A 14,339-nucleotide genomic window follows, 5' to 3' on the forward strand; every position below is an offset into this window, starting at 1 on the left:
GCGAAACCCAGAATTAAATAAACTATGACTTGGGTGGCCTGCCCCGCTTCGTGCTCGCTGGACCATTACCAGTTGGTCCAGGTCTAAATGAGCCAGCTTCAGCCGGTCAATTGTAAAAACCTCCTCACGCTCCCCAATGTCCTGCACAAACGTCGACCCATTGTTCTTGATGACCCGGAATGGCCCTTCGTACGGCTGCTGCAGCGGTGTTCGGTGCGCGCCCCTCCTGACGAAGACAAACTTACAGTCTCAGAGGGACGTCGGCATATGGGTCGGGGCCTGTCCACGTCGCAGGGTGGGTATCGGGGCCAGGTTGCCAAGCCGCTCGCGCAGCCAGTCGAGCGTCGCAGCAGGTTCTTCCTCTGGCCCCCAAGGGGCTGGTAGGAACTCGCCCAGGACGACCAAGGGCATTCCGTAGACCATCTCCGCGGACGAGGCATGCAGGTCCTCTTTTGGCACGGTACGTATCCCCAGCAGGACCCAGGGGAGTTCGTCCACCCAGTTGGGCCCCTTAAGGCGGGCCATGAGTGCCGACTTCAGCGACCCCTGGAAGGTGGCCGCCCATGCTGATGTCCTTTGGCAGGCAAAGAAGGAGAGTGGGGCGTCTGTCGAGCGTGTTGCCATGCCACATACCCAGCGGCCCAGCAGGCCAGACCCGGCAATCAACCATACTCCACCTGCTACCAGGTCTGAGACACTGACCTACTGATGGTGTTTCTACCACCAGCGGTGGGGCACAGACGCCCACAGGTGCCGGCCACCATGCAGGTTTCGGGAAAAACTAGGGCCAGCCACCGTTGATGGCTACGGTGGCTGGCCACACAGATAGCCTCTTGCACGTGTTGGACAGGCGTTCTGGCTGTTGTTTCCTGGTAGATACCAGAGCCGAGCTCAGCGTTATGCCTCCCAACAGCTATGAGACTCGCAACCGCACACCAGGACCCGCCCTCAGAGCCACTCTCCTTCTTCGCCCGCCAAAGGACATCAGCACGGGCAGCCACCTTCCGGGGGTCACTGAAGTCGGCATCCGCCAGGAGCAGGTGGATGTCGTCGGGTAACTGCTCCAGAAAGGCCTGCTTGAACATCAGGCAGGGTTTGTGGCCATCTGCCAGGGCCAACATCTTGTTCATGAGCACAGAGGGGGGTCTATCACCCAACCCATCGAGGTGGAGGAGGCGGGAGGCCTGTTCACGTCGGGAAAGGCCAAAAGTCTCTAGAAGGAGGATCTTGAATTTATCATACTTCTCCTCCTCCGGGGGCGCCTGGATGAAGTCTTCAACCTGGGCTGCGGTGCTTTGGTTGAGGGCGCTCACCACGTTGTAGTACTTAGTGTCATCCCTGGTGATCTGGCGAATCTGGAACTGGGCCTCTGCCTGGTCGAACCAGACACGTGGCTGGAGGGTCCAAATGATGGGCAGTTTAAGGGCTACTGCCTGTACCTCTTGCTGCGCAGACATCGTGGGTCCAAAAACGTTTGGGCCTGTCGGGGTCACCAATGTAGCGGCTACCTACACTACTATAAAATAAAGACACATAGTCGGTTGCTTGGAGTCAGAAGTCAATTGCTCAACAGGAGCGCGGTGCGCCTTTTATTCTCAAAACTCTTCCCGCGCTTCAGTTCCCAAGCTGACGTCACGTGCGGGTCACCTGACCTTCCCGCGCACGGGCTTTCCTAGCCCAACGATGGAGAAGAAGGAGGGCCCCGCGCCATCTTGTGTCGGGACCTCCGACGACGCTCATGATCTCGGGAGCCAGTTCAATACTGGTAAGGTGAGTCGCCACACTCCCACTGAAAGGTCAGTCACCTTGCCAGGCTCATTTCCCAATGCCAGGTCCAGAACGGCCCCTTGTCTAGTTGGACTATCTACATATTGACAAGGAACTCTCCTGGAGGCACCTAAGAAATTCTGCCTCATCTTAACCTCTTGTTCTGAGGAGGTCCCAGTCTACACTGGGGAAATTGAAGTCACCCACGACAACAAACCTGCTGTTTTTATACCTTTCCCTAATCTACCTGCATATCTGTCCTTCAATATCCCAGTGGCTGTTGGGGGTGTTTCGCATAATCCCATCAAAGTGATTGCACTTTTCTTATTTTTGAATTCTACCCATTTTGACAGTGGATGAGCCCTGCATTATGTCCTTTTTGAGTGCAGCTGTGATATTGTTCCTGATTAATAGTGCAACTCTCCCCACCCCACCCCGAGCTCTTTTACCTCCCTCTCTATCTTTGAGACAGACAGCAGTCCCCAGGGCCTACTATTCACTGTGAAAGTTCTCCCCTTAATTGTCTTCCCAAAATGTAACACCTCACATTTATCTGAATTAAACTCAGTTTGCCATTCCTCAGCCAACTTACCAAGCTGATCAAGATCCCTCTGTAAATCCTAATAACTATCTTCACTTTCAATGACACCACCAACTGTAGTGTCATCTACAAACTTCCGAACCATGCCTTGCACACTCTCATCCAAATCATTGATGTAGATGACAAATAGCAATAGGCCTAGCACTGAGCCCTGGAGAACACCGCTAGTCACAGGCCTCCAGTTTGAGAAAACAAACTTCAACTGTCACCCTCTACTTCCTACCAGCAAGCCAATTCTGTATCCAATTACACACAAAATGATGGAGGAACTCAGCAGGTCAGGCAGCATCTATGGAGGGAAATAATCAATGGTTTGGGTTTCCCAAAACATCGACTGTTTATTTCCCTCCATTGATGCTGCCTGACTTGCTGAGTTCCTCCAGCATTTTGTGTGTGTTGCTCCAGATTTCCAGCATCTGCAGAATCTCTTGTGCCTCTGTACCCAATTAGCTAGCTCTCCCTGGATCCTAAATGATCTAACTTTCCATAGCAGCCTACTATGTAGAACCTTATGAAAGGCCTTACTTAAGTCCATATAGACCACGTCTATATCATCAACCTTGTTGGTTATTTCTTCTGCCCTCATCAACCTTGTTGGTTATTTCTTCAAAAAACTCAGTCAAATTAGTGAGACATGATCTCCCATGCACAAAGCTGTGCTGACTCTCCAAATCAACCCGTCTTTGCAAATGCTCACATATCTTATCCCTTGGAATCCATTCTGGGAACTTACCAACCATAGATGTTAGGCTTACTGATCTATAGTTCCCAGAATTTTCTTTGCAACCTTCTTAAATAAGGGCACAACATTAGCCACCCTCCAGTCTTATGGCATTCACCTGTCATTAACGATGAGGCATATATCTCAGCCAGGGCTCCTGCAATTTCTTCTACAGCTTCCCAGAGTGTTCATGGATATATCTGATCAGGTCCTGGAGATTTATGTACCTTCATACATTTTAAGAATACCTCCTCTGCTGTAATGCAGACTATCCCCAAGAATTCCCTATTAACTATAGAACATAGAACAGTACAGCACAATACAGGCCCTTCGACCCACAATGTTATGCCGACCTTTAAACCTCGCCTAAGACTATCTAACCCCTTCCTCCCACATATCCCTCTATTTTAAATTCCTCCTTATGCCTATCTAACAATCTCTTGAATTTGACCAATGTACCTGCCTCCACCACCACCCCAGGCAGCATATTCCATGCCCCAACCATTCTCTGGGTAAAAAAACTTCCTCTGATATCTCCCTTGAACTTCCCACCCATTACTTTAAAGCCATGCCCTCTTGTATTGAGCATTGGTGCCCTGGGATAGAGGTGCTGGCTGTCCACTCTATTCCTCTTAATATTTTGTACACTTTTATCATGTCTCCTCTCATTCTCCTTCTCTCCAAAGAGTAAAGCCCTAGCTCCCTTAGTCTATCCTCATAGTGCATACACTCTAAACCAGGCAGCACCCTGGTAAATATCCTCTGCACCCTTTCCAACGCTTCCACATCCTTCCTATAATGAGGTGACCAGAACTGGACACAGTACTCCAAGTGTGGTCCAGCCAGAGTTTTATAGAGCTGCATCATTACCTCGTGGCTCTTAAACTTGATCCCACGACTGATGAAAGCTAACATCCCATAAGCTTTCTTAACTACCCTATCCACCTGTGAGGCAACTTTTAGGGATCTGTGGATATGGACCCCCAGATCCCTCTGCTCCTCCACACTACCCAGAATCCTGCCATTAACTTTGTACTCTGCCTTGGAGTTTGTCCTTCCACCTCACACTTCTCCGGATTGAACTCCATCTGCCACTTCTCAGCCCAGCTCTGCATCCTATCAATGTCCCTCTGCAATCTTCGACAATCCTCTACACTATCCACAACACCACCAACCTTTGTGTCATCTGCAAACTTGCCAACCAATCCTTCCATCCCCTCATCCAAGTCATTAATAAAAATCACGAAAAGTTGAGGTCCCAGAACTGATCCTTGTGGGACACTGCTAGTCACAGCCCTCCAATCTGAATGTACTCCCTCCACCACAACCCTCTGCTTTCTACAGGCAAGCCAATTCTGAATCCACACAGCCAAGCTCCCTGGACCCCATGCCCTCTTTGACCTTCTGAAGAAGCCTACCATGTGGAACCTTGTCAAATGCCTTACTAAAATCCATGGAGACCACCCCTACTGCACTCCAATCTGTCTGGTCACCTCCTCAAAGAACACTACCAGGCTTGTGAGACATGATCTGCCCTTCACAAAGCCATGCTGGCTGTCCCTGATCAAACCATGATTCCCCAAATGCCCATAGATCTTATCTCTAAGAATCCTTTCCAACAGCTTGCCCACCACATACATAAGGCTCACTGGTCTATAATTCCCTGGACTATCCCTACTACTATTTTTGAATAAGGGGACAACATTTGCCACCCTCCAATCCTCCGGTACCATTCCCATGGATAATGAGGACTCAAGGATCCTTGCCAAAGGCTCAGCAATCTCCTTGCTCACCTCACAGAGCAGCCTGGGGAATATTCCGTCAGGCCCCAGGGACATATCTGTCCTAATATTTTCTAACAGCTCCAACACATCCTCTCTCTTGATATCAACATGCTCTAGAACATTAACCTTACCAACACTGTCCTCAGTGTCATCAAGGCCCCTGTCCTTGGTGAACACTGAAGTGAAGTATTCATTGAGGACCTCACCCACTTCCACAGCTTCCCTGGACTATCCCTACTACCTTCCCACATCTTCCCACATTTATCCCTAATTGGTCCTACCTTTACGCCTGTCATCCTTCTGCTCTTCACATAAGTGAAAAATGCCTTGGGTTTTTCCTTAACCCTACTCGACAAGACTTTTCATGTTCCCTTCTTGCTCTCCTCAGTCCCTTCTTAAGTTCCTTCCTTGCTACCCTATATTCCTCAAGAGACCTATCTGATCCTTGCTGCCTTAACCTTACGTATGCTGCTTTCTTCCTCCTAACTAGATGTTCCACCTCTCTTGTTACCCATGGTTCCTTCACCCTGCCATTCTTTTTCTGCCTCACTGGGACAAATTTATCCCTAACATCCTGCAAGAGATCCCTGAACAATGACCACATCTCCATAGTACATTTCCCTTCAAAAATGTCATCCCAATTCACACTTGCAAGTTCTAGCCTTTGTGCCTCATAATTTGCCCTTCTCCAATTAAATATTTTCCTGTCCTCTTTGCTCCTATCCTTGTCCATGACAATGCTAAAAGTTAGGGAGCAGTGGTTACTGTCCCCCAAATGCTCACCCACTGAGAGATCTGTCACCTGACCCGGTTCATTACCTAATACTAGATCTAATATGGCATTCCCTCCAGTCAGCCTGTCAACATACTGTGACAGGAAACTGTCCTGAACACACTTAACAAACTCTGCCCGTCTGAACCTTTGGTACTAAGCAGGTGCCAATCAATATTTGGGATTGATTTATTTTTGCACCTTTCCAAAATCTGCCTCCCAATCTGCTCCTCAGTGTCCTTGCTGCTACCAGGGGGTCTATAGAATACTCCCAGTAGAGTAACTGCTCCTTTCTTGTTCCTAACTTCCACCCATACTGATTCTAGCAAGGATCCTGCTACATTATCCACCCTTTCTGCAGGTGTAATAGTATCCCTGACCAGTAACGCCACCCCTCCTCCTCTTCTCCCCCCCCCCCCCCCCAACCCCATCCCTTTTAAAACACCGAAATCCGGGAATATTCAGTATCCATTCCTGCCCTGGTGACAGCCAAGTCTCTGCAAGAGCCACAGTACCTGTATCCGATCCCCTGTGTCCGATTCCCTCTGTCCGATCACCTGTGCCCGATCCCCGCTGTCCGAGTCCCTGTGTCCCATTCCCAGTGTCCGAAGCCCCGCGCCCGAATCCCCGCGCCCGATTACCTGCGCCCGATTCCCGGTGTCCGATCCCCGGGGTCGAATTCACGAGGACCCGTTCCCGGCGTCTGGTTCCCGGCTTCTGGTTCGCGGCGTCTGGTTTCCGGAGTCTTATTCTCGGTGTCTGATTCCAGGTGTCAGATTCCCGGGGTGGGATTCCCGGTGTCCGACACCCGGGGTCCGACTCCCGGGGTCGGATTACCGCTGTCCGATTACCTGTGTCTGCTTCCCAGGGTCTTCTGCCCGGGGTCTGCTGCCCGGCCTCGTTCCCGGGGTCTGATCCCCCGGGTCGGATTCCCCGGGTCTGGTTCCTGGGGTCGAGTTCCCGGGTCTGATTCCCGGCGACTGGTTCCCGGCGTCCGGTTCCCGTGGTCTGACTCAGGGGGTCTGACTCACGGCGTCTGAATCCCGGGGTCTGACTCCCGGTGACTGATTCCCAGGTTCTGATTCCCGGGGTCTGATCCCCCAAGTCTGATCGCCGGGGTCTGATTCCCAGTGTCTGATTCTCGGTGTCTGATTCACTGTGTCTGATTCGCTGTGCCTGATTCTCAGTCTCTGATTCTCTAATTCTCGGTGTCCGACTCTCGGTGTCCGATCCCTGCTGTCCGATCCCCGCTGACCGAGTCCCTGTGTCCGAGGCCCTGTGCTCGATTCCCTGTTTCCCATTCACAGTGTCCGAATCCCCGCGCCCGAATCCCCGCGTCCGATCACCTGTGCCCCATCACCTGTGCCGCATCACATGTGCCCGATCCCCGGTGCCCGACTCCCGGTGTCCGACACCCGGGGTTCGAGTCCCGGGGTCCGATAACCGCTGTCCGATGACCTGTGTCTGCTTCCCGGGGTCGTATTCCCGGGGTCTGCTGCCCGGCCTCGGATTCCCGGGGTCTGATCCCCCGGGTCCGATTCCCCGGGTCTGGTTCCCGGGGTCCGACTCCCAGGGTCGGGTTCCCGGCGTCCGGTTCCCGTGGTCTGACTCGTGGGGTCTGACTCACGGCGTCTGAATTCCGGTGAATGATTCCCCGGCTCTCATTCCCGGGGTCTCATTCCCGGGGTCTGATCCCCCGGGTCTGATCGCCGGGGTCTGATTCCCGATGCCTGATTCTCTGCTTCTGATTCCCGGTGTCTGTATCTCGGTGTCTGATTCGCTGTGCCTGATTCTCGGTCTCTGATTCTCTAATTGTCGGTGTCTGAATCTCGGTGTCCGATCCTCTGCGTCCGATCCTTGGTGTCCGATCCCCGCTGTCCGAGTCCCTGTTTCCGAGGGCCTGTGCCCGATTCCCTGTTTCCCATTCCCAGTGTCCGAATCCCCGCGTCCGTTTACCCGCGTCCGATTACCTGTGTCCGATCTCCGGGGTCTAATTCCTGGGGTCCCGTTCCCGCTGTCTGACTCCCGCTTTCTGACTCCTGGGGTATGATTCGCCGGGTCCGATTCCCGGGATCCGTTTCCCGGGGTCCGATTGCCGGTGCCTGATTCCCGGGGTCTGGTTCCCGGCGTCTGGTTCCCGGCGTGGGATTCCCGGCGTCTGGTTTCCGGGGTCGGATTCCCGGGGTCTTATTCCTGGGGTGGGATTCCCGGGGTAGGATTCCCGGTGTCCGACTCCCGGTGTCCGAGTCCCGGGGTCCGATTATCGCTGTCCGATTACCGGTGTCTGCTTCCCGGGGTCTAGTTCCCGGGGTTTGATGTCCGGGGTCGGGTTCCCGTGGTCTGGGTCCCGGCGTCAGATTCCCGGCGTCCGGTTCCCGGGGCCTGACTCACGGCGTCTGAATCCCGGCGTCTGATTCCTGGTGACTGATTCCCGGTGACTGATTCCCGGGCTCTGATCCCCCGGGTCTGATCGCCGGTGCCTGATTCGCTGTGTCTGATTCTCTGTCTCTGACTCTCTAATTCTCTGTGTCCGCCTCTCGGTGTCCGATTTCCTCTGTCTGATTCCCGGCGTCTGAATCCCGGCGTCTGATTTCCGATGTCCAATTCTCTGTGTCCCGACTATTCAGCCGGTCTACTATCCCATCCTCGATCTTGTTGTTGTTCCAGATAAGTCACTTCCCAACGACTCGACCAACAAACAGGTGAGAAACAGTGGTCATGGGCTGCGGGAAAGAGGCTTGATGAGTGGATAGGTCATTACTTGTTCCGATTAATAAAGTGGAAGGTCTTTATGAAATGACTTCCGGTTGAGAGAGATGCAATGCACAGACCTTGTCCGTGTGCGTGGATTAACGATTAAGATGGCGTTTATCTCCGTGTTATTTATCCTTCGTTTCTCGATGTCATCTTCTCATATTGCTACACGTTCCCACTACATATGGATTCAATAAACCATTACTATCTGCACTGCCGTTCCTGTAATTCAGCCTCTCCTCACTGCTATGTCTGATTCTCTGTGTCTGATTCTCTGTCTGTTTCTATGTGCCGTGTCTGGTGATCCCAGCTGTCGGAACTATCTGCGGCAACCAGTAAACCTATATTGTTGTATTGATCATGGTCTAATTCCAACTGAACACTGTGGTAGTTTCCCACCGCCTCCATCCCCCTGCCGGGCACTATGTGTGGCTGAAGCAGGTGGCGGCTCCGCCACACTGACGCTGGCATCAGGGTAATAAATAGAGGGAGAACCGTGGGCTGTTTCACCCACATTAACATAAAGTCGCTGCATGAAGAGCAGGAAGAGTGACCGGGTCTCCAACCAACGCTGTCCCCGTTTCACCACTTAATGATCAGTGCCGCTCTCACAGAGCACTGAGCAATGATCAGAATCAGGAACTTGTGCTGACTCCGCACATTGACCACATTAATCTTTACCCGTCTCTCAACCGAAACTCAGACAGTGAGGACTTTGATCTTTATTGAATGGAACACGTAGTGAATTGTTCACTCGTCAGGCATCTTAACCGGACCACGGAACCACTGCTTCTCATCTGTTTCTTTGTCGAGGTGATGCCTTTATTTTCCAGTTACTGGTTGATTTCATTTATCCATATTCCCCGTCTCCAGTTGATAATCCTGGTGTCTAGTACAAAAATCTGCAACTCTGACTCCAAGAACAGGTTTCTACATTTGATTTCCCACACTGTGAATCTGCTAACATTGTTCCAAGCTCGCTCTCATGTTTGTGTTAATTACAGTGAATGTGCTGACAATCGTGGTGCTGTCGCGGGGAAAGTGCGGTCCCTCCAACGGCGTAACTCGATACCTGGTGGCCATGGCAACGGCGGATCTACTGGTCGCTGTCCTCGACCTGATTCTGCGGCAGACTGCAGTTGTTTATAAGGAAGCGTTTCGTTTCCTGGGGTCTATCCGCCTGTGTAATATCCACGCCGTCCTGCTTTACGCATCCACCGACTGTTCTGTCTAGTTCACCGTCGCTTTCACCTTTGATGGATTTGTGGCCATTTGTTGCCAGAAGCTGAAAACTAAATACTGCACCGAGAGAACGGCGGCTGTGGTTCTGGGAATAGTGACCGTGCGGAGCTGTTTAAATAACATTTTCTGGTATTTCATGCTCTCAGGATACAACATGTTTCGTAATTTCCCTTGGTTTTGCTGGGACAGAGATGGTGTTCGGGAATCAGTTGTTTGGAGCACAGTCGAGTTCCTCCATTACCTCCATTTGTCCTCATTCTCCTGCTCAATACTTTGACCATCAGGCACGTTTTAGCAGCGAGCAGAGCCCGCAGGAGACTCTGGGATCGCAGCAGTGGGGAGAGTTCCAGAGACCCGGCGATGGAGAGCCGCAGGAAATCTCTCATTTTACTGTTGGTTGTGTCTGCTGTTTTGCTTCCAACTTATTTCGTAAGAGAACTGTGCTTCATGCTGCAGCTCCTGAGCTCTTTATGCGGTGACCCAGACTAAGTTCAGGGAGCAGCTCAAGGAGATGGTGAAATCTCCCCTCACTCTCATTGTCACATGCACTCAGCGCGGAGAGAAGCTGAGAATCCGCACCGTTCCCCCGCCTGGACCAACACCGTCTCTCCCCCTCCCAACACACCGGGGGGGGGGGGGGTGGAAATTGGCAGAATCGAACCGGGAATTGTGACCTGGAAAGAATATCGCTTCAGCTCTGTGACTTCTCTGTTTTAAGTGTGTTTATTTCTTGTAAAATTTGTGTATAGTTTAAGTTTAATTTATGTTTTTCTTGAGTATGCTGCTTCTGTGATGCAATGTGCCTCTGACACAATGACCACTTTGATCACTTGGCACGAAGATGGAATTTGCTTATTTTTGTTCTAATTGTATTATTTTTAAAACAATGCATCTCATTTATGCTTTTCTTGTGAATGTTGTGTCTCTGATGCTATGTGGCTGGGATGCAAGTAAGATTTTCATTGCACCTGTGCATACATGTACTTGTGCTTATGACAATAAACTCCACATTGACTTTGAAGTATCCATCAATCCCACTGTCATTTGCCAGCATCTGGTCTGTATGTCTGAATCAAATAATCTGCGGGAGGAACTCAGAGGATCGAACAGCATCTGTGGAGGCAGAGGGATGGTCAAGGCTTGTGGATATCAATTCAGATAAAACAATGTGCTTCATTTTGGAAAGTCAAACGGGTGGAGGATTTATGCTGCGAATGGTGGGGCATTAGGGACTGTAATGGAGCAGAGGGACTTAGGAGTATAAGTGCATAGGTCATTGAAAGTGGCATTCATGGATGGTGTTGAAGAAGGTGTTAACATAGAACATAGAAGACTACAACACAGAACAGTCCCGACGGCCCACAATGTTTTGCCGACATAGCTATTCCCTCCTACCTACAGAATGCCCATATCTCTCCATTTCCCTCTCATTCATGTCCCCTTCCAAGACCCTCTTAAAAGCCCCCACTGAATTTGCCTCCACCACCATATCAGGCAACGCATTCAAGGCATCCACCACTCTCTGAGTAAAAAAACTTACACCTTGCGTCTGTTCTGAACCTACCCCCTCTCACCTTAAATGCATGCCTTCTGGTATTGGATCGCTCAATAACGGGCAATAAAATATTGCTTGTCCACCCTGTCTATACCCCTCATAATTTTATACCATTCCAACAGATCACCCCTTAGCGTCCGCCATTCCCGAAAGAGCCCAAGTTGGTCCAGCCCCTCCTGATAGCACATGCCCTCTAATTCAGGCAGCATCCTCCTAAAACTCCTCTGCATCCTCTCTAAAGCCCTGACATCCTTTCTAATAGTGAGGTGACAAGAATTGCATGCAATACTCTAAATGCAACCTAACCGGAGTTCTATAAAGATTTATTATAACTTCCTGACTCCTATACTCAGTACCCTGATTAATGAAAGCAAGCATTCCATAAGCTTTCTAAACCAACCTGTCTACCTATGTAGCCACTTTCAATGATCCACGAACTTGCACCTCAAGGTCTCTCTGCCCTTCAACATTGTTAAGGGTTTGCCCTTAAGAGTGTACTGCCTCGTGACATTAGTCCCACTAAGGTGCAATAACTCACATTTCTCTGGGTTAAACTCCATCTGCCATTTCTCTGCCCACATCTACAACTGTTCAATGTCACACTGTATCCATCGTCAGTCTTCTACACTATTCGCATCTGCACCAATCTTGGTATCGTCTGCAAAGTTACTAACCCCCCCCCCCCCCCCCATCAACATACTCATCCAGGTCATTTATGTACATCATTTTTTTTCTTTGTTTCTTTTGGGACTTTTGCTGTTTAGCACACTAGCCTTCATCAGTCAGGGCACCGAGTAAATGAGTTGGTACATTATGTTGCAGTTGCAGAATGCCGTTGCTGAGGCCGCAGTTGGAGTACTGTGTCCATTTTTGGTGACCCTGTCACAGGAAAGATGCGATTAAACTGGAAATAGTGCAGATAATATTTACGAGGATGTTGCCAGGACTGGAGGCCTTGAGATAGAGGAAGAGTTTGGCCAGGCTAGGTCTTTATTCCCTGGAATATAGGAGAATGAGGGGCGACCTTACAGAAGCATTTAAAATTATGAGAGGCAGACATAAGGTTGACGTTAACAGTCTTTTCCCCAGCGTAGGGGAGTTCAAAATTAGAAGGCATAGATTTACGGTGAGAGGTGAAAGATTTAAAAGTGACCTGAGGCGCTACTTTTTCACGCAGAGTGTGGTGAGTATATGAAACGAGCTGCCAGAGGATGTGGTTGATGTAGGTACAATGGTATCACTAAAGAAGCACTTGGATAAGTACATGGAGAGGCGGGTATCAGAGGTATATGGGCCGAACACAGGAAATTGGGACTAGCTGGGTGGGCACAGTGGTTGGCATGGACTCGTTGGACCGAAGGGCCTGTATCTGTGCTGTATTTCCCTTTGACTCAATGACTCCGTGAACAGTTTTCCTGCACACCTTCTCCTCAAGTTCCCGCTGATGATTGGGGGTTGTATAATACAGCCCCACTGGAGTTACCCTTTCCTTTTTGTTTCTAAGTTCTACCCACATTACCTCATTGGATGATCCCCCAGGAATGTCATCTCTAAGTACCACTGTTACGTCCTCCTTTATCAAAAAGCAACTCCTCCTCCTCCCTCACCTGTACCTCTGTCACACCTGTATCATCTGCATTGTGGAACATTGAGCTGCCAGTCCTGCCCTTCTTTCAGCTGAGTTTCTTTTATGGCAGGACCATCTCCATCCTCAGAGCCAATCCATGCTCTGAGTTCGTCCACCTTACCTGTTAAACCTCGAGCATTGAACTAAATGCAGTTCAACTGGATATTCTTTGCACTGCCTTTACTGTGCCCCGGTTATCCTGAGTACTAAACTTCCTCTTGCTGGCTGCTGCCTTATCCCATGGCTTGCTCCTGCTCATAGTCCCACCCCCTGCCAATCTAGTTTAACTCCTCCCATGTAGCAGTAGCATATTTCCCTGCAAGGATGTTGACCCCTTTCTGGTTGAATGCAACCCATCCCTCCTGTACTTGTTGCCTCTACCCCAGAAGTGATCTCAATGGTCCAAGAACCTCAATCCCTGCCCCTTGGTCCAGCTCCTCAGCCATGAATTCATCTGGCCTATCCTTTTATTTCTGACCTCACTGGCACGTGGTGCCGGAAGTAATCCGGAGATCAGTACCCTTGAAGTCCTGCTTTTTAACCTTGCCTAACTCCCTATACTCATTCTGCAGGCCCTCATCCCCCAATCAACCAATGTCTTTTGCACCAACCCTCTGCCGCCTCATTCGATCCTGCCCATTGGAGCCTCCATGCCAGGCAGTGATGCAACCAGTCAGAATATTCTTCACAGGTACAGCAACCTCCAGCTGTTCGCCATTCCCCTTGATAATTTTCTGCAGCCGCTCAGCTGTTCAGAGGCATCTTTGAGTTGGCACCTGGGAGGCAATACACCATCTTGCGTCCACAGAGTCTCCTGTCTGTTTCCCTCACGATCGAGTCTAAACTAGTACTTCCAAGTGCCTTTGCACTTCCAATTTCGGAATTCTCTCCACATTTAGAAAACAGTCTACCCCTTTATTCTTCCCAACAAGTGCAAAACCCCACACTTCCCCACGCTGTATTCCATCTCCTCTGCACCCTTTCCAGTGGAATCACACCGCCAGTCCGCCCTGAAGCATCTCCAGTGCGATCATGTGCTATTTTCTTTTGCAGGCAACGGGACCAAAACTGTGGACAGTTCTCCAGTTGCCGTCATTTCCATATTGTTCGTACAGAAGCGGAAACTTACTCTGTATCTCTTTCGCCCGAGGGCTGTCAGTGAAAGGACCAATGCGGAAAACAAGCACCTATTGGTCGTGGGCCCTGTCCGTCTGTACCAGAATCCGCCCACTACCTCGCTGTCCTGTGACCAGAGGACGGTGGGGCTAGTCTGATGATGATTGGCTGTTCCCCTGTCAGTCATCCCGCAGTCTTCGACTTGCTCTTTAGTTATTGGCGGAGGTGCAAGTGCAGGGCGGGGTTTAGAAACACGCCGCTTGCCTTTTGGCCCGAGTCCTCATTGCACCGGATGAGTGTCCGTCCCCGCCCTTTGGTCATGGACTGACAGGTACATCAGCCAATAAACTTGAAACTCCTCCTTTGACCGACAGGCCTCTCAGCCAGTGAGAAGACAGGC

General features: G+C 50.6%; 1 protein-coding gene across 1 annotated transcript; it reads right to left on the reverse strand.

The window, feature by feature from the left end:
* LOC127585295 (uncharacterized) lies at positions 1–8,549 on the reverse strand. The gene is made up of 2 exons (XM_052042644.1): positions 7,616–8,549; positions 1–1,516 (listed from the first exon to the last, which is right to left on the reverse strand). Exon 2 carries the CDS (start codon positions 1,455–1,457, stop codon positions 681–683), a length of 777 nt encoding a protein of 258 aa, XP_051898604.1. The 5' UTR covers positions 1,458–1,516; positions 7,616–8,549; the 3' UTR covers positions 1–680.
* Between the last annotated feature and the right edge of the window lie 5,790 nt (positions 8,550–14,339).

This window comes from Pristis pectinata, chromosome 32 (genome assembly GCF_009764475.1).
Source record: "Pristis pectinata isolate sPriPec2 chromosome 32, sPriPec2.1.pri, whole genome shotgun sequence".
NCBI lineage: Eukaryota > Metazoa > Chordata > Chondrichthyes > Rhinopristiformes > Pristidae > Pristis > Pristis pectinata.